The sequence below is a fragment of the Narcine bancroftii genome, chromosome 12 (genome assembly GCF_036971445.1).
Source record: "Narcine bancroftii isolate sNarBan1 chromosome 12, sNarBan1.hap1, whole genome shotgun sequence".
Lineage (NCBI taxonomy): Eukaryota > Metazoa > Chordata > Chondrichthyes > Torpediniformes > Narcinidae > Narcine > Narcine bancroftii.
This window is the reverse complement of record NC_091480.1, coordinates 5015189-5036628: the sequence shown is the minus strand read 5'-3', so window position 1 is coordinate 5036628 and position 21440 is coordinate 5015189. Positions and strand designations below refer to the sequence as shown.

The 21440-nt window shown below is 40.5% G+C and overlaps 1 protein-coding gene across 4 annotated transcripts in view; it reads left to right on the top strand.

Moving 5' to 3' along the window:
* The window catches only part of LOC138747170 (CREB-binding protein-like), a 116746-nt gene that overhangs the window by 57032 nt on the left and 38274 nt on the right, over nt 1-21440 (top strand). For 2 of the 4 annotated variants that reach the window (XM_069906150.1, XM_069906151.1), the window contains exons 13-17: nt 2715-2900; nt 4241-4660; nt 6187-6366; nt 7344-7554; nt 8761-8879. In XM_069906150.1, the coding sequence (XP_069762251.1) occupies nt 2715-2900; nt 4241-4660; nt 6187-6366; nt 7344-7554; nt 8761-8879 (1116 nt within the window). The remainder of the gene's footprint in view (nt 1-2714; nt 2901-4240; nt 4661-6186; nt 6367-7343; nt 7555-8760; nt 8880-21440) is intronic. The other 2 variants (XM_069906152.1, XM_069906153.1) reach the window with 1 other exon arrangement.

The following is a 21440-nucleotide window of genomic DNA, read 5'->3' as shown; positions in this document are numbered from 1 at the left end:
ATGAGTCCCTGATGGAGTTTGTTGTTTAGGGAGTCTGATGGTGGAGGTGGAGCAGCTGTTCCTGAACCTGGTGGTGCGAGTCTTGTGGCACCAAGACCCCTTTCCTGATGGTAGCAGGGAGAACAGTGAATGTGCTGGGTGGTGTGGGTCCTTGATGATCGCTGTTGCTCTCCGACAGCAGCGTTCCCTGTAGACGTTCTCGATGGTGCTCAATAATTGCTGACTTTATCAGTGATTTTTGCATCTTGTTAATAAAAACAAGTCAATCACCACATTAAATTCACCAGTAAAAAACAGAAATGCCTGTTGTTTTGGGGATATTTAACATTGAAACATAGTATGCAGGCTGACTTAGCAAAGTTTCTGGACCTGAAGCATCCCAGCAACATGGCTGCCTGGGGAATGAGTGAATGGCTGCAACTTTTTAAAGGTGGCACGTTAAGGAATTAATATTGCAAGCAACATAGGTTATTCATTATTAACTGTTTCCCAGTGCTTTCCTTTTTTTTCTAAACTACTTCCTTTCCTAATCTTTCTTTCTTATTGTAATCCATTTGAGATCTTTCTTTATTCCTGTGTCTCATCAGCCATTCATCAACAATCCATCATAGACCTCAGTTGGACTCTGATTTATTTGCTCCATTATTTACCCTCCTCCTCAATGATCTACATTCACAGTTTCATTGTTACGTAATTATACGTGAGCAGGAAAGGGCTTTGGCAAATACTAGAGCGCATCGGATGTCCCCCAAAGTTCCTCAACATGATTATCCAACTGCACGAAAACCAACAAGGTCGGGTCAGATACAGCAATGAGCTCTCTGAACCCTTCTCCATTAACAATGGCGTGAAGCAAGGCTGTGTTCTCGCACCAACCCTCTTTTCAATCTTCTTCAGCATGATGCTGAACCAAGCCATGAAAGACCCCAACAATGAAGACGCTGTTTACATCCGGTACCGCACGGATGGCAGTCTCTTCAATCTGAGGCGCCTGCAAGCTCACACCAAGACACAAGAGAAACTTGTCCGTGAACTACTCTTTGCAGATGATGCCGCTTTAGTTGCCCATTCAGAGCCAGCTCTTCAGCGCTTGACGTCCTGCTTTGCGGAAACTGCCAAAATGTTTGGCCTGGAAGTCAGCCTGAAGAAAACTGAGGTCCTCCATCAGCCAGCTCCCCACCATGACTACCAGCCCCCCCACATCTCCATCGGGCACACAAAACTCAAAACGGTCAACCAGTTTACCTATCTCGGCTGCACCATTTCATCAGATGCAAGGATCGACAATGAGATAGACAACAGACTCGCCAAGGCAAATAGCGCCTTTGGAAGACTACACAAAAGAGTCTGGAAAAACAACCAACTGAAAAACCTCACAAAGATAAGCGTATACAGAGCCGTTGTCATACCCACACTCCTGTTCAGCTCCGAATCATGGGTCCTCTACCGGCACCACCTACGGCTCCTAGAACGCTTCCACCAGCGTTGTCTCCGCTCCATCCTCAACATCCATTGGAGCGCTCACACCCCTAACGTCGAGGTACTCGAGATGGCAGAGGTCGACAGCATCGAGTCCACGCTGCTGAAGATCCAGCTGCGCTGGATGGGTCACGTCTCCAGAATGGAGGACCATCGCCTTCCCAAGATCGTATTATATGGCGAGCTCTCCACTGGCCACCGTGACAGAGGTGCACCAAAGAAAAGGTACAAGGACTGCCTAAAGAAATCTCTTGGTGCCTGCCACATTGACCACCGCCAGTGGGCTGATAACGCCTCAAACCGTGCATCTTGGCGCCTCACAGTTTGGCGGGCAGCAGCCTCCTTTGAAGAAGACCGCAGAGCCCACCTCACTGACAAAAGGCAAAGGAGGAAAAACCCAACACCCAACCCCAACCAACCAATTTTCCCTTGCAACCGCTGCAATCGTGTCTGCCTGTCCCGCATCGGACTGGTCAGCCACAAACGAGCCTGCAGCTGACGTGGACTTTTTACCCCCTCCATAAATCTTCGTCCGCGAAGCCAAGCCAAAGAAGAATTATAATTATAATTTCTTCTCAGGTTTTTGATTCCCTAATAAAAATTATATTTGGAGAAGGTAGTTGTTCTTTATCAACTTCTACCCTGCACCTTTTGGATTGAATAGACCCATGGGAGAATCATAGTTTTTGTTTAACCACCTACAGGACATTTTATAAAGCAAATTGCTGTAATGACAGGAATCTGCAATGAAAAGCCCCATTTTAGAAAATCTCAGTGCGTCAGAGTGAAACAAAGTTAAAAATTTAATATCAGTGAGCTTTCACTTGAATTGATGATGAACCAGTTTGATTCTCAGTGCAAGATGATACCTTCTCCTGCTGATTATTTCCAGTATTTTCTCTTTTCACCAAATATTCAAATGTAGAACAAGAAATCACCCTTTAAAATAAGTGATTCTCCATTTAACATGTTTTCTCAAGGTCATATCTGTGGAACATGGTAGAGTGGAAGACTCTTCTGAGTCTTTGAATATTGTAAAGGCTGAGGTTGATAGGTTCCTGATGAGCCAAGAGGTAAACCAGGAAGGCAGAATTGAGATTACAATATGTGATCTTATTCAATGACAGAATAAGCCTGAGGAGCTGATTGTCCACTCCTCTTAATTCATGTTTTCGTGTCTGTGAGTTTTGTGACTATTCCACTTTCTTCCAGTAACACTCAAATTTTATTCCCAGATGGGAATATCACCTTCCCGACTATCAAATCCTCAAGGTCTGCTGGGAGTGCATGCCAACAGCATTGGTCAGCCTTCCCCCCAGAGCCAGTTTCTAAATCAGAACCAATTCCCTCCAGCCTCTGGTGGAATGAATGTGAATAATGTGGGCATATCTCAACCTACAAACCAGCCAGGAATGAATCAGGTAATTGCTTCAAATGCATGTATTAATTTAGGCACTTAGATTGTTAATTTCCAAGGAATGTCAGTAGATGCAGTTCAGTTATGTTTTCTTGCATGGTAACTTTGTCCTTGTTCTTTTAAAGCTGTCTTATTAGATCAGTTGTTTTAGCTGTAGTCATCATTTAATGGAAGTTAGAGGGACATTTTTTAAATGGTTAGAATTTGGAAAGTGATGTGTACAGAGAGACTTGGATAGCTTTGTGCACAAGTTGACAGCAAGTTAACAGGCTCACAGTATGTTTAGTGCCAAAAGCCATCTGGCTCCAATTATGTAGCATCTTGGCGAGACCACATCTGAACGAATGCGTACACATCCCACCCAAGGACCAACGTTCTACCAATGATGGGAATACAACAAAGGTTCACTCGATTTAACCCTGTGATGTGGGTTTGTCAAATGAGGAGAAAATATGGCATTTGGGGAGTTTAGGACAATGAGAGGTGATTTCATGGAAATGTACAAAATACTTAAGAGTTGAGAATTATGTTTCCCCAGGCTGAGGTGTCTGGAACTAGGAGTCACAATTTCAACTAAAATATTCTGCCATTCAGGGCAAAGGTGGGAAGAAACTTGGGTCACCCTGAGGGTGGTGAATCTTCAAAATTCTCTTACTGAAAAGGGTTGTGAAGTATATTCAAGACAATTGATAGATTTTGGATATTAGTGAATCAAGGGAGAAAGTGTTAATGCAGGAAAGAGGCACTGAGGTGAAAGAATTCCATGGCATAACTGAATGGCAGAGAGGATGAAGGGGGTCAAATGAGCTCTTGCTTCTATTTGTTCTTTCAATGTTAAATAGAAGGTCTGTAACAAAGTTTGGTAGTTGAGACCCATTGGTCTCTGTTTCTTCTCCTCCCACCTCTCATCTTTATTATGCAAAATAGTTAGATTGTTTGGAGTGCTTTACAGTATATTTTAACTCCGATCTCAAACATTGTTTTTTTTTTTTTTTTTGCAGATAAATTTATGCTTTGAGCTCTAAGTTTGGTGTTCAAAAAGAACCAGATATATATTGGCACTAGTATTGGGTTAACCTGCCTTGTAAGGGTAATTTGATGAAAGTTTCAGAATGTAATTGGAGTGTTCAATACAAAATATACATTTAACTTTGCAGTGTGTGCTAACATCCTGGATGGGATTTATATCTAGTTGAATGGTTTGTTTTTTTTCTTCAGAGCAAAGGTTTGTTCATTGTTCAGTAAAATAAATGTGCTGTTAAATATCCCTCAATTGTTGGATTAAATGTAGCAGGTACAAATAATTAATGAGTTAGAAATTGTGTTTTTTTTTGTGTGGAGCAGACACAGGCACCTGGAGCCACCCTGCCTTTGAACAACACTGTAAATGTGATTGGATTATCCAGTGCACAGATGCACTGTCCCCCAGTCTCTCAGCCAACTCTCCGCCAGTCTCCTTCGCCTGCCTCCATCTCTGCCTCTGCGACTGCTGCAGGAAGTATGCCATCCATCCAGCATTCAGCCCCATCTGGCATGACTTCTCCTCAACCAGCAACTTCCCAGTCTCAGGCCTCCACTCCAGCCTCCTCTTCGGGTCAGACGTCCACACCAAATGCAACACCAGCACGGAGTACAACCCCGAATCAAACCCCGCCTCGGACCCAAACTCCCACCCAGCCTCCAACTCCAGTACAATCACAACAATCGGTAACAACGCCGCAACCACTTCAGCAGTCAGCTGGGGCACCTCAGCCTGTCACTCCTGTAAGTAGTCCTGCTGGAAACAAAGAACTGTAGATGCTGCAAATCTGAAAGTAAAACAATGCTGGAAACAAGCAGCTTCTGTGAGAAGTTAAACACAGCTGATGTTCCAGATCAAAGACCCTTTGGCAGAAATAGAAAGTATTTCCAGCATGTTCTGTCTTTATGCCGTAAATGTTTGAGTAATAACAATCTGAATGTCTCGTATTATCAGTGAATCTATTCTTTCTGCTTTATTTTAATCACTGTTTTCATAAAAATTGTAATTTAAAGGCTATAAGAAATGTAGAGACATTCTGAAATTTGTTCACTGAACCCCGATGTTTTCATTATCATCCACTAGGTAATGATCTGGTGTTCATTCGTTACTTTTGACTGAGGTGTAAATAGTTCAGATTTTCATGTCTAATCATCGAAGTATTACAAAGAAAAGTTTTAACGCTCAAAACAGAAGTTGTATGGTCCCTACATGGCCCTGTGTGAAATGGCTTTGATTAACTCAAACTCGTTTACTCATAGACTCACTTCATGAGACACTAATTCAACAGTAAACTTTCAATGTGATGAGGGAGTCTGAGGCTAGGGTGTGGAATGGTCGTACACCTATGCACTGAAGTATATACTTCTGGAATGTGCTTTTCTGAAGATGAAACAAAATGTAAAGCATCTTCTTCTTGATGAGAAGAGAGTATATACTTTCTGTCAAATCCTGCTCCCCAGGACTGTAGAACTAACCATGCCTACTTCAATGAATCTAAAAAATTAATTCATTTTCTTAATGGACCTGAACGGTTGAGAGGAAAATTAGTTGACTAAATGCAATTTTATGTGATAGTACACCTGTTTTATTACATGGCAATAAAAGAATCTTGAACCTTGGCTACCATTTAGGGTGTTGTCCGGTATGAGATGGCCTTTTATGGACCACAAAACCCCTATCCAATCCCTCCAGCTCTTGTACAACAGCCTTTAAAAGAAAGATTTTTTATAGAATAAAGCAATTCTAGAGTTAACCATTCAGGTCATTAATCTTTTACTGTTTGTAATTCAGTTCTCATGTCAATTATGCTATTTCTAGACCTTTTCCATAATCCACACTGATTTAGTTTATGGTTTAATATCTGCTGTAATTGCTAGCCTACAAGAAGGTATTGGCTATGATCTAGATAGCCTTGGCTATGATCTAGATAGCCATTCTCAACTGGGGGCCACAGCACATTTAAAGTAAAAATCTTGTTTTCTTTTCACCTCACGTAACATAAATATTTTAAATTTTTAAATGTAGTCAGTTGGAGGGAAGTATGGAAAAAATCAATAGGGAAGGGGTTCCATAAACTTTGAGCAGAATTGGGGTGGGTGGGGGGGGGGTGGCATAGTCAAAAATAGGATGAGAATGGCTGATCTATAATGTAGTCATGAACTTGCACCAGTGATTGGGTAATGGTAGGTCATTTACTCACTATTTCTCATTGTGCGGTAAAGCTACCTTTACAGCTGAAATATTTTAATTTCTCTTATGAATTGTAAAGCTCTCGCAATCTGCAGCAAGTACGGAGGGTAGAGTGGCTACCCCAGCCTCTGTAGCTAGTACAGACACAAACTCGCAGCAGCTTATTGCTGAAGCACCACTGTCTGAAACCAAACCAGAGGCCAAAATGGAAGAAATGGACTCGGAGGCACCAGAAGCCCAGACTGAAGTCAAAATGGAGGTACAAAAAAACAGCATGTGTCACAACTATTTCAAGTACAGTAAAAAAAACATTATCTGGCAGCTTTGGACATTGGTAGATGCTAGCTAAGTTAATTTTCCGGTTGCTTGAGATCACATGTTGTATGCTTAGTGAACTGACCTCTAGAGGGCACCAAATTTAAACGTTCCTATTTTTTACCTATTTATTTTCCACAATTTTTTTTTTTGCCGGTTGCTTAAATTCCAGATAACGAGAATTTTACTGTATTTCAGTAAATATTTTATTGCTGATTTAATTGATGGAGTTGGGTATTTTTATAAATACTCCTGGTAGATACATCACCAAATCTGGATGGGCTGCATCCTAGTTGACTGGGGAAAGTAGAAATGGAAAATGTGGTGGTTCTGGAATAATTCTCCAGACTTTCTTGGTCAGAGGGGTAATGCGAAGGAATTAGAAGACTGCAAATATCATCCCATTCACAAACAGGTGTACTGAAAATGATATGCCAGCCACGAACCTTGTTGTTTGGGGACAATATAAATCATCATTCAGGCGTATGGATAATATAAGGAAAGCAAATGGATTTGTGAATTGCTAAAGACACTGTACTTGTCAACAAACAGTCAAGTACTTGAGGCAATAAGGTTTGGTTCTGTGTATGTGGATGGCTATTTGATAGAGTTCCACAGAAAAGCTTGTCAATAAATTGAAGAGCATAGGGCTGGTGAACAGCATGAATATGAAATTGTCTTTGGGCAGAAAACAACACAGAACTGTGGTCAATACCAAGACCCCTGTTTTCCTTCATGCCTAACAATGGGTTGGACTTAGGTGTACGGGGCACCATTTCTAATTGAATAAAATGACACAGCACTTGGAAGAGTGATGAAAAGAGAAAAGGGTTATGGTAGACTTTAGAAGTATATAATGACATTTAGCACTGAGAAATGTGAAGTGATGCATTTTGCTTTGTGTTTTGAATCTATCTGCAGAGTGACGAGGTGTCTTCATGTCCACACTTGAAGGAGGAGAGTACTGAGAGTATTGAGAACAAGCAGGAAGCTGAGGAGGAGGAGGAGGAGGAGGAGGGGGAAGAAGAAGAAGAGAAACCAGAGGTTAAAACTGATTCCAAAGAGGAGGAGGAGGGTGGAGCCAATGGATCTTCTCAACCATCAGCATCACCACCACAGTCAAGGCGAAAGTGTAAGTGTTTGAAAGTAAACAACAATAACATTCAAATAGATTCCCTGCCAGCTCTGAGGGATGTTGCCTAGGAATATGTTCACGGCCCAAAGTAAATGAAGCTGGTGTATCACATGACTTCCAGCCTGAGATGTCCTGCATGAGTAAACATGCACAAACCCCATTCTCTTCGAGCTCTGGCATCCGAAAGCAGATAGGTCAGATGCTGCTGAGGATGAGGATGTTGAGAGAGGTCTGGCTAGAGTGGGAGGGGTAGGAAGGTTTGAACCTTAACTTGTTGAAGGGAAAGGGTGAGATTGGCTTTGAGGGTCACATCAGAAAGGAGAGAGAGATTGACAGAGGATGTGGAGAGGGCCTTTTGTGTCGGAAGGGCTGGGGGAAAGGCACTAAGGGTTCAGTCAGGAAATAGGGGTAAGGACCAGGAAGACCATCAGTTGAAGAGGGTAGGGAATGCAAATGAAGTGGAAAGGGAACATTGCAGAAATGATAAATTCCATGGGCAGTGACAATTTGGTTGAAATGTGAAGGGGAGGTGATTGAGGACTTTACACAGCAGTGAATAAATCAGTCTCCAAACACAATGTAAGACTGTTTCAATCCTGCAGCAGCACATTGAGACAAGCTTGTGTGCAACTAACGGTCTTCTTTCAGAGGACGATTGTGTAAATGTAAACTTAGAACCTGAGTTTCTCATCATGATAAGTCCAAAGTGGTCTCCATGCACCCTCCATATCCAGGATCGGGGGCAAGTTTTTCAACCCCTGCTCAATCCAAATAGGGTTTTGTGTCAAGGAACATCTTGGCTAAATTATTTTTACAGGTGAGATGGTGATTTCAAAATGTACATTCATGGAAGTTGGGAACCTGTTACATGTGCAGCCAGGAGGCCGTGGCATTGAAAGTTTTCCATCACAATGTCTTCATGGAAATACAAATAAGCTCTCTGCTACATCAAATTCATACATTTAATGATACTACTGGGAGGCTGTTCATTGTTTTAGAACATCTGAGCTTTTATAATGGTTGTTAGAAGCTGAACCTAGTTTACCTGTTATCTAGATAGGTGTCACTCTTGATGTGTGCTAATTCTCAAAAGCAACCTCAACCTTGTATAAAGCCAAGTTGACAATATTAGATTAGAAGTGGTATTCCACTAAAATAGGGCAGTCTTGGGAAGAACTGATACTGATTTCTGTCTTTTGCTAGTTTTCAAACCAGAGGAACTACGGCAAGCACTTATGCCCACTCTTGAAGCATTGTATCGACAAGACCCAGAATCATTGCCATTCAGACAGCCTGTCGATCCCTCACTTTTGGGAATTCCTGTAAGTACTAACTGCTAAATACTTTTGACCATATTACCCTATGCAGTCGTCAAATTTATCTCGTAATTGCTTTGCTAAATGATGTTTCAGTTAGTTGCTTGTTGTAATGGGTTTCTCATAACTGAGTTATCGTATGTTAGAATGTAACATAGAAATGTGATGGAGCAAAGCAGACTAACAATCCAGTGGTTCAATCTAGGGACTCGTGTTTATTTCCCACATTGGTAGCTGTGCAATTGAAATATACTTTACCAACTGAAATCTCAAAAATAATTAATCTGCATATAAAGATCATGAAACTACCATTGTTGCAAACTCATCCTGTTCACTAATTGTCTGTGAAGGGAGAACACTCTTCTCCTTGCCAGGCCTCTTTGGGACTCCAGACCCGTAGTAATGTGCTTTACTCTGCCCTGCCCTTTCAGGATGTGATACTATTTTCATCACGGTTGCCGTGTTGAATCAGAAAGCATAGTGGGAGCATCTTCCAAGAAGGACTACATTGTTTAATTGCCACCTTCTCTGAAGAAATATAATTTCTTCAATGAATGGAGTGGTTTATATTCATTTTCTTGGTTTATATTCTTTGTTCGGGAGGAAACTGGTGGTTTAGTGGTTTGTCTGAGAAAATTAAAAAACCCACTGCTTTTTTTTTTGTAGCTAGAAATGACTTGAGTTGCAAGTTTAACCACACACCTGCTGCACTGGGTATTGGATGCAAATACTTCTTATTTTGGCTATCTTTTACCTTGTTTCTCTGATGAAGCCAGTAATATCTGTTTGAATATGAATAAGGTCATGTTCATTACCCATTCCCTCGTCATGAACCTCTTTCCTGCTGCAGAGGATAGAATATCCCATGATGTTATGTTAGGATGTTAACCTAGTGACATTGAAGGAACAGTGTCACATTTCCACATGGTGTGTAATATGGAAGAAGTTTGGAGGTAGCGAGGCTCCCCTTCCTTCTGGCCTGCCTTTCTCAGGCGTAGATGTTGTGGACTTCAGGAGTATGATAGTATATCTTCAGTCCAGTGGAACTCTGTTGTTCCAGTATAGGTGGATGTGTTATGTTTCAGGTGATGGATAGCTGTAGCCTTCAGCAGATAGTGTTCCCTTTGTGATATTGTGCTTTTTTTTATATTTTATTTTTGTTTTTCAAACCTATCACTTGTACATTCTTTACACACACACACACACACACCCCAAAATAATCTACATCCCACTTACAAATAAATATATAGACCTTCTTCTCTTTCATTTTTCTTATAAAAATACAAAAAGTACAATTTACACACACACACACACATATATATATGAAACAAACCAATATAAAACAAAACAAAAACATTCCAGCCCCCCCCCCCCCCCCAAACTTCTAGGCATTCCCCCCCCCCAAACTTCTAGGCATTCCCCCCCCCCAAACTTCTAGGCATTCTCCCCCCCCAAACTTAAACAAGATAAACAGATACAGAGTGGTTTTGTCTACCACCGAGGCACACAGTCTATCTTACTAGTAAAAATAATAGTATACGTTTGAGGACAGATCACGTATTTACAGCAGCAAAATTACACTTGTGCACCAATGAAGTTCAAATACAGCTGCCAGGTCTTCAGGAATGTATCATGTTTGTTTCTTAAATTATAAGTAATCTTTTCCATAGGAATACGACTGTCCATTTCTGATATCCATCTCTTCAGAGAAATCGGTGCATCTGATTTCCACGAGAGGGCAACACATTTCTTAGCTATCACCAATGCAATCATATTAAATGAGATTTGGAACTCAGTTAAATGGTCTATAAAATACCCCAACAAATATAATTCTGGATTGCCAGGGAAGTTGACTCCTGTAATCTTAGATAACACTTCTGACACTTCCTGCCAGAAAACATTTACTTTCACACAGGACCAAACGGAGTGGAGAAATGTACCTCCTTCTATTCCACATGGGAAATATCTCTCGGATGTTTCAGGCTTTGATTTGTGCAGTTTTTGCAGAGTCAAATAGGATTGATGAATAAAATTTTATTGCACCAAACCATACCTCGCATTAATAATCGATGTTACCCCTTCTTTACACCATTCAGCCCAGGAATATTCTGATATGTTCACTGCTAAATCTGCTTCCCATCTTTCCCTGGACTTATGAATTCTGAGATTTTTTCCATCCATCTGGAGGGTAAAATAAATTGGAGTAATAAATGCATTCCAATTGACTTTACCCTGGAGGAGTCCTATTGCTTCCCCAAATTTCTCAAAAAAGTTCTTAATTGCAGATAGCAAAGAAAGGTGCCATTCGGGACATCATATATTTGCTTCATTTGTTCGAATGGCATTAAAATTTCATCCTTATAACAATCTGCAATATACCTAATCCCCTTCTGGGACCAAATATTTAAAATCCTATTCCCCATTATCAATGGCAGTAATGGATTGTTACATAATGGAGCCCTGATACAAGTTTCAATTTTCCTTCCTATTATGTCATTGGTGTCTTGCCATATTTTAATGAAATGAATCAATATAGGATTAGAAGACTTTTTCTATATTAGTTTCAAGTTCCATCTACAAATAAAATCTTTGGGTGATGCTTCCTCCAACTTGTGTAGCCCCATATATACCCATTTCGGTGATTCCAATTCAAAAAAGAACGCCAAAAACCTCAGCTGTGAAGCCAGATCATGTTTCTTAAAATCCAGAAGTCTCAAAACCTTCCCCGCCCGATTTGTAGTCCCACATCAATATGACCACTGCTATCTTCGGCACTTTAATGTTCCATAAAATTTGCCTAACTGTACCATTTATTATTTAAAAAATTTTATTTGATAAATATATTGCTGTTGATTGGAAAAAATATTGCATCTTTGGCACGATCTTCATTTTAATATAGTTAACCTTTCCTTTTCACTTCTGCAAATCTTCTTCTATTTTTGCCAATAAGGGAGAGTAATTCAATTTATATAGATTGTTCAAATTGTTATCGAGCATGATTCCTAAATATTTAATCCCATCATTGTTCCATTTAAGCAGACTATTTACTTTAAAGCGCTCGTAATTTTGGTTTGTTGGTAAAAATTTCACTTTTTTCCATATTTATTTTATATCCTGATAGTCTCCCATATCTTATTAAAATTTCCTGTAATTTCTCCATGGAACTAGGTTCAGGCATGTACATTAGTATAACATCAGCAAACAAACTAATCTTATGTTGAACTTGTCTGGCTTCAAAGCCTTTAATTTTAGGATCACCCCTGATAATTTCTGCCAGAGGTTCTATCACCATAACAAATAGTGCTGGAGAAAAGAGGAAGCCCTGCCTGCTTAAACGGCTTATTGGGAACATTCCTGATATCTTGCTGTTAGTTATTATTTTTGCCTATGGATTTTGGTATAGAGCCTTAACCCAATTTATAAATCCTTATCCAATACCTAACTTTTACAATGTTTTAAACATAAAAGCCTCTCAAGTCTGTCGAATTCCTTTTCTGCATCTAGAGATACTACTATATTGTGATTGAGCTAAGTGTGTTATGTGAAATAGTCGTGCCAAGTTATTTGACACTTGCCTCCCTTTAACAAATCCTACTTGATCTACGTGAATTAATTTAGGTAAAAATTGACCCAATCTGTTTGCTAACGATTTTGCTATTTGTAATCTACATTCAAAAGCGTTATCGGTCGATAAGGTGAAGTTTTCATAGGATCTCTATTCTTTTTGGACAACACAGTAATTATTGCTATTGAGAAGGAATCTGGTAATTTTTGGGCTTTCACTGCTTGTTCTATACATCCATAAACAGGGGCATTAACAGCTCTTTAAATTCTTTATAAAACTCGGCCGAAATCCATCTTCGCCCAGGGCTTTGTTAGCTTGAAGCGTCCCCAGTGTTTTTTCAGTTTCTTCACTGGTAAATTGTAAATCTAATTCCTGTCTGTCCTCATCATTCAACTTCGAGAGTTCCACTTCATCTAAGAACTTAGCTATTTCACCCACATCCCCCACGAGTCAGATTTATATAAATTTTATTAATATTGTTGAAATGTTTCATATATCTCTTTTTGATTGTATGTAATCGTGTCATTTTCTTTTAGTAGAGCATTTAAAGCTCTCACTGATTCTTCAGCCTTCAGTTGCCATGATAAGACTGTATGCGCTCTTTCTCCCAATTCATAGTATTTCTGTTTTGTATTTAATATAGTCTTTTCTATTCAATATGTTTGGAAGGTGTTGTATTGGATTTTCTTATTTTCCAGTGATCTATATTTGTCTTTATTTCCCGTCCTTTGATATTCCTTTTCTAATTCCCCTATTTACATCTCCAATATATTTATTTCTGCATTAAGTTCTCTTTTAATCTTTTTTGTATATGAAATAATTTGTCCTCTCAAATATGCCTTTAACGTATGCCATATTAGAAAGCTATTTTCCGTTGATCTCAAATTAGTTTCACAAAAAAAGTTCAATCTGTTGTCATATAAATTGAGAGTATTTTTTTCTTTTTGACCGTCCCATTCAAACTGTTGACATTAAAACTTATAAACTTCAATGACTTATCCATAATAACATAGTAAAAATTCTATGCAAATATACAAGTATGTAAACCATTTTGTGATCTGTGATCTCGCTGTAAAATTCATGCAACCTCCACCCTGGCGGTGACATAGACAGGAAGTCCCCAAGGCCTGCGAAAGCCTTCAGGGAGAAAGAAGAAGAAGAACCCCACCCTAAAGCATCATCTTGAAACTATCTCCCCCCCATTGACGCTATTACCCCCTTTAAGCCAGAGTTGTACTGTGCTCTACCTTCAGAACCTTCTTTCCATTCTCCGAGCTCCCCGAGACGTAGATAGGATAAAACTTTGACAATTTGCCATAAAAATTAAATATTAAGACGACCTCCACACGAAAAAAAACTTTACTATGTCCTTAAATATCTTATTTACCCTAGTCTTTCACTGTCTGCTTCGCTGTTCCTCTTCATAGTTGTCAAATAATCTCTTCCACTTCTTTCAAATTAAAATATCTTCTATTGCCTTCAGAAATGTCCACTCTCAATGTTGCTGGGTACAGCATTATATATATAAAGTTCTTTTCTCGGAGTTGCCTCTTGACCATCTTCTCTGAATCATTGTGTTACTAAAGTCCTGGAAGAACATGATCTCTGCATTGTCCCATTTCAAGTTTTAAGTATTCTCACAAGCAACTCTTTGGATCATTTCTCTATCCTTGAAGCTCAACAATCTCACCAGAATGGGTTGAGGGCGGGCTTCACCCATTCTCCTTGGTCCCCATGTTCGATGAGTGCATTCAATATGCACTTGGTTGCTGAGTTCATTGGTGTGAAGGACTTGAGGGATCCAAGTCTTGAAGAATTTCACGGCATCTCTGCCAACTGCACCTTCTCTCAGGCTCAATGATTCGCACATTGATCCTCCAACTGAACTTCTCTATATGATCCAATTGATCCAAAAGAAGCTGCTTATCTGTCACTCATTGTTCAGCCTCATTGTTCAGCCTGTTTCTTTAGTTCTTTGATTTGTTTCTCGTGTTTGCCAAGATCTTCCTCGGCTCTGTCCACTCTTTCATTTAAATCATTAATAGCTTCACCCACATCTCTCACTGTAGTGGTAAGCTCATTAATGGCATTCTCCACACTTGTAAAACGTTGACCCAGATCTCCAATCTCTTGCAGCTGAGTTTCAAAGCCTGGTGTTCGTTGAGAGGAGGAGGCATCTCCACCCACTCTTTCATCGAGGCAATTGGCGAGGCTGGAGCTTTATCCATCATGGATTTTGGCTTCTTCCCGTGGGATCATCCAGCATCAATCGTTCAATATTAATCGTCCAGTATTAATCATTCAATATTAATCTTTAAAAGATGTATCCACACTTTTGTAGTTAAAAGGTTTTTTGTTAAAACCACTCTTTGGATTTTCTCTGAGTGCTCAGAGAAACTCATCTGCTCAGCCACCCAACATGGGCACACCCCCCGTGATATTTGTGCTTCTTGGTTTTCACTGGAACTGCACTCATTTGTACAATTGGAAGAGATTACATCACCTTCCTGATGTACGTAGTAGATGAGGTCAGGGGAAAGGGAGCCAGGAGAGGAGTCAGTTACTGCAGGTAACTTCACTTTTTGCCAGTTAATTTTCTGGTTATTAGCAACATCCAGAATAATAAATTTAGAATTTCAACATGGTTAAATGCTGAAGAAGTATTTTTGAACAGCCCACCATCTGCACTCTTCCAACTGTCGTACTGTGTGACATTTTCCCTCAAGGTCTAGCAGCCTTGACTGCCCATTCCTGAGCTGCTTCTTGGTGGCTCACTGATGTCAAAGGGTTTGAAGAGCTTTTAAAGTTCTCAGATCAGGATCATTTAGAACCGTGGGCCCTTTGGCCCATCTCGTCTGTGCTTAATTATTATTCTGCCTCTCATCCATCACCCTGCACCTGAACCACAGCCCTCTGTGTCCTACCCACATTCACTTCCGCTGGCAATTAAACAGATTTAAAACGATTAAACAAATTTAAATGGGTAAAACAGACTTTGAAATACAAATCATTTTCAAACATTATAACATATTGGATGCATAGAAAATCCAGTAGTGGAGAAGGAGGTGAGATTCAGCAGTATCCTCTACCCAGCTCAATCCTCGTGTATTATATAGACACAGAAGACAAGAACAAGCTTACTACATACACACTGCAGTTATCCAAAACACCAACAAAATGGCTATCAGAAGGACAGTGGGATCTGGCTCATTGCCACGGGGGGGACCTTCTTTGTCACTTAACAGCCAAGCCTGAATGCTGTGGAAAATTCTTCCGTTTTACCACGAACTGCTCTTTTTGTGAAATGAACCCAATACTGCAATTATCTGCAATCACTCCCACTTATAATGGAGAAAGAGTCTTCACTAAAGCAGCTCATGATGGTTCAGGATAATCACTGCCTTGAAAGTTCATACTATGGTATCCTGGGGCTGAGAGAATTGGCCTCTAATCTCCACCTCCATCTTTCTTTGTGCACTAGCCATAGTGAGCGTTTCCAGTGATTTATTTTGTTGCCACACTCAAATATTGATTGATGTCACAGGCACAACCCAGCTCGCGTTACCTCACCTGACTCGATGATCCATGTTTAGACCAAGGCTTTACGGAGGTCTGACCGTGGCAAAACCCTGACTTAGATGAACAGGTTGTGGAGAACCCCTTGCATCACAATGTCCAGAACTGAGATGAAGCTAATAGATTAAACAAGGAGGTGCAGATGCTGCAGAACTAAAACAAAGGAGCTGAGGAATTCAGCAGGTCACGCAGCACCCATGGAAAGCAAGGGGCAGTCGGCTGGCCTTTCCTGATGAAATACACTTTTGTGTTCATGGCAGGGTTGGATTTGTAATGCTTTTGTGGACAAGATGTACCTGGATAACTTTCCACTTTTCCAATTGAATGCCGGTGTACGTTACTGGAACATTTTGTTGTGTACATGAGCTGAACACTGCTGTCTCTGCTGGGGGTTGGATGGGGGCTGAAATGAGCTGTCTACACGGTGTCATTGTTCCCTTTTTACATGAAGCCAGGCTCCCACTAGTGGAGAATGAGAAAGAGGGATAGTGGACCTGCTGTAATGGCAGCACTGCCATTGGTGTGGACTTGGGAGAGTGAAGATACAGCGCTGCTCCAAAGATTTAAATCCCCAATCATAGTGTCAGTGGCTCCATGGAGACTTCAATGGCCCAATAAAGGAGTCGAATGAATTTGAAAGAAAATTCCTGCTGCCATGAGGTCTGCGCCCAAAATGGTGGTGCCAGGGCTGGCAGCAGCCACAAGGGGTTACGGGCTGTGGGGGAGCAGCAGACAGGCGCAGAATATACCCCATTGAGGAGAAGCAGAGGAGAAAGCTCTATAGCAGCAGACCAGTGAAGGGCTCAGTGGCTGAGGAATCCACACAGGCAGCCAGCAACGTGGTCTGGGGACCTGCACGGGCTGTGGGAACCAGGTCTCAGAGATGAGAGGATACTGAGGGCAAGAAGGGCTCCCGAAGGGCCTCCTGTGCTGAAGGCTTCCTGATTGTGACAGAGGTTTGGATCTGGAGCTTGGATTGCTGATGGATCGAACAGGATGAGTCCGTGCAGCAGCTGAGGCTGTGGGAGCGCTGGAGGCAAATCCACAGGCACTCAGTATCTCTGAAGGGACTTCTGCTTTTTCTCTCGTGCGGTAAGCAAGCAGGCAAAAGTTAAAGTTAATGCATTATTACCTGACGATATAATGAACTTTGAACATTGAATGTTTATGGAGCTGCATCTTCACATTCAATGTTTTGTTAGGGATTGGAGAGCTTTGAACTGACCTTGTGAAATTGCTTAGATCACTATAATAAGGTGCTTTCACACAATCCAGAATTGTAGCTTTACCTGCAGCTGACGTGGACATTTACCCCCTCCATAAATCTTCGTCCGCGAAGCCAAGCCAAAGAAGAACATTGTATGTACACTGTGAATCCTTTCAGCATTTTTGGAAAGAGCATAGAGCAGGTTATGGAGCTGATTCTCCATCTTGCGTCCACTGCAAAACTTCAGCATTGTTTTCTAGCCATCATGGCAATGTTAGAAAGAGGAATGTGTCCAGGATAATATTAAAGGTGGTGAATATGATTCCCCTGCTATATAATAGGTCCAAGTGTTTCATTGGTGTTCAATTTTGGTGTGCTATGTCTGTCTTAAATCTGACCCAACTGGAAGGTAGTTCTCCACAATTCAATAGGGCTTTTTGTGAAACTGGGACTTGATTATGAACAGTTGGTGATCACACATACCAGTACTCTTAATTGCAACTGATGCATGGTAAGGGTGAGTCCAGAATGTTATTCCCCTCCATTGGTTCTCCTGCCATCTACTGCAATTCCTTGATGGCACTTTCCTTCTTTGGGCCTCTGCCAAATCAGTTTGAATTGTCTGCACTGAGCATCAACCACCCAATCACAAATCCTACCTTAATCTTAGAGGCACGTAGGAGCTGTTGCTGGAATCCCAGGCTGGAGGAACTCAGCGGGTCGAGTAGCATCAGTGGGAGGGAAAAGGATGCTCAATGTTTCAGACTAGAGCCCTTCACCAAAACACAAATGTCAACCATTCTTTTCCTCCCACTGATGATGCTTGACTCTCTGAGTTTCTCTAGCAGATTGTGTTTAGTGTACCTTAATCCTATTAGTTTTTATTCTCATCAATTGCTGCAGGATTCTTACTCGAGGCAACTTCTAGTGGTGAATTAATCTAGCCATCCACAAATGTCTTTGGAAACTAAAGCATTTGGAGGAGGCCCACACAGTCAGAGGGAGAATGTGTGAACTCCACTCAGATCACATCGAAGGTCTGGATTGACCCTGAGACTCTAGATCAAGAAGATGGCGATGTCCACAACTGTCCCACTGTGATGCCCAATTCTCATGCATTTTTAGGAGGATAGAATTTGATATGTCACAGAGGAACCCAAAGAGGGCTCCATGCTCCTCTCATTTTATACTGTTACAGTGCATTTACATTTGAACATGTTTACCTGTGTATTGCAGTATAATACTTCAAAACATGGTCAGAAACTTCACTGGGCTTTACATTGGCTCAAGCACCAACATAGCAGTTTTTTAAACATTCACAGGCATTATAATACATTTGTAAGCTATTAAATACAATTGGTTCTGCTTATTTTCACACTAGAAGGTCATAAGGCCTTTGAGTAAAAGGGTGCACTGTTGTTTAAAATCCTGATAAGCAAATTATATCCCAGAGTTAGGATGCCCAGCAGATTTCAATTATGATTTCATGTTTATGATGGTATAACAATCTGCAACACACCCAAACGAAGGTGAGGAACGTGCTTGGGTTCGTTCAAAAGGAAGAGCAAATATGGCTCCATTTGACTTTTTAAATTCTGTTGAATTTGAGCAGCATGGTTAATGTAGCAGATAGCGCTACGCTGTTACAGTGCCAGCAATGGGACCAGGGTTTGCACCCCACGCTATCTGTAAGGAGTTTGTACGTTGTCCCTGGGGGCTCCAGTTTCCTCTCACCCTTTAAAACATACTGAGACTGTAGTTAATCAGGTGTAATTGGGCAGCATGGGCTGATGGGCTGAAAGGGCATGTTATCCTTGCTGATGTCTAAATTGTTTTTATAACAAATTTAAAATTACAAAACATTGGAAATGAAAGCTCCAAACTAGAGGCTATAGGTTAAATATGAGAGGGAAAATATTTAAAAAGTATCTGAGGGTGGTGGGTCTGTGGAATGAACTGCTAATGGTAGAGCCAGGAACAATTTAAAACAGCCATTCTCAACCGTTCTATGGTTATGGGACCCCTTCCCTGTGAAGCAGTCGTTTAATTGGTTTCTTCCCTACTTCTCTCCTTTTGACTAAATAAAAAACACTATGATTTCAGTCCATTGCCCCCCCCCCCCCCCCATTACATGTGCTGTTACCCCTTGGGGACAGCAGAACATTATTGGGGGGGGGGGGGGGTTTGTCATGTAATGGTCTCTGTTAAAAATGGCGAATTTAAAAGATGTAGACATACATGGATGGGAAAGGTTTAGAAGGATATCAGGCAAAATGCAGCAAATGGGACTACCTTGCATAGACGACTTGGTCAGCGTGGACAAGATGTGCAGAATCATCTGTTTCTGTGCTGTAAAACGTTTTGACTCTAAAACCAGCTCTACTCACAAAAATGCCCTTCACTGATTGATGACTTTTAAATAGAAATTAATTTGTATCTGCTCCATCTTGGAAACTTTTTTCCCAAGATAGTCAATTGTTCAAAGCAGAGCCTCAACCAGGGTTCAGGAGTTGTTGATGTTAAATAAGATGACTTTCATGGTTGGTGAAAAATTGAATAGAACCAGAGTGTGAGAACGATGCTCATCTCATTGTTAATCACAAATGTCAGACTCTTTCTTTATCGTTGAATGAGCTAAGGTTAGTAACAGTGCCTCCCTCTTGTTTGTTCTTTTAAATGCTAAACTTGTTTGACAATTAAGCTGTCCTTCCAGAGGAAAGAAAGTTCTAGCCAGTGTTCTATTACCTTTGCAGGCGAATCAGTAATTGATGAAAACCATCTCTGGTTATAGTGAAAATCTACCTTCACAGGTTGTAAAGATTAACTGTTTCTGGAATAATGAAAAGTAGCAACTCCTTCAGAAACTGACCATAAGGAAGAAAAATATTTTCAGCAAAAATAAAAAGCTTCAAAATATAGAGATGCTTTACAACTTTTTTACTTTAAATGTACAAATGAGTTGAAGGACATGTAGGATGTCAAAAGCCTTGAATTTACCTGGATTATTTGCCTTATGTTCCTGTTAGGATGAAAGGAAAGGTTAAAAGTTTTAAGGGGCCCTGGTTTTCAAGGTTTATTGGAAATATGGTTCAGAAAAAAGAGAGGTCATGTATAGACATCATGAAGTAAATGAGGTGATAGAGGAATATAAAGAATGTAAAAAGAATCTTGAGGAAATTAAAAAGGATAAGAGTAGATATGAGGTCACTTTGTCAACAGATATATTAGGAACAAAAGGATAGAGAGTGGACGACTTTGCGTGGAGCCAAAAGAGATGGAGGAGATTTTGAACATTTTTTTTTCTTCAGTATTTATATTGATCTGTGTAAAGTGAGGGAAATAAGTCGGGAAGTTATGAAAACAATGATGATTAAAAGAAGTGGGTTCTGGTGCTTTTAAGGAAAATAAAGGTGGAGAAGTCTCCAGGCCCTGATAAGATGTTTCCTTTGACCTTGAGAAAGGTTAGTGTAGACATAGTAAGGGATTTGACAGAGATATTTAAAATGTCATTAGTAACGAGAATGGTGCCAGAGGATTGGAGGGTAACTCGTGTAGTTCCATTGTTTAAAAAAGGTGCTCGGAGTAAATCTAGTAATTATAGGCCAGCAAGTTTGACGTCAGTGGTGGGTAAGTTAATGGAAGGTATTCTTAGAGATGGTATTTATAAATATTTGGATAGGCAGGGTTTGTTTAGGAACTGACAACATGGATTTGTGAGGGGAAAGATCATGTATGACAAACCTTATCGAATTTTTCAAGGAGGTTACTAGGAAAGTTGATGAGGGGAAAGGCAGTGGATGTTGTATATATGGACTTTAGTAAGGCCTTTAAGGTTCCTCAGGGAAGGTTAATTAGGGAGGTTCAATCATTAGGTATTAACATCGAGGTAGAAAAATGGATTCAACAATGGTTGAATGTTAGATGACAGAGAGTAGTAATAGATAACTGTCAGATTGGAAGCCGGTGACTAGTGGTGTGCCTCAGGGTTCAGTATTGGGTCCATTACTATTTGTCATATGCATTAATGATCCTGATGATGCGGTGTAAATTGGATTAGTAAATATGCAGATGATACTAAGATAGGTAGAGCTGTTGATAATGAAGAAGGATTTCAAAGCTTTCAGAGGGATTTAGACCAATTGGAAGAGTGGCTGAAAGATGGCAGATGGAGTCTAAAGCAGACAACTGTGAGGTGTTAAATTTGGGTAGAACTAATCAA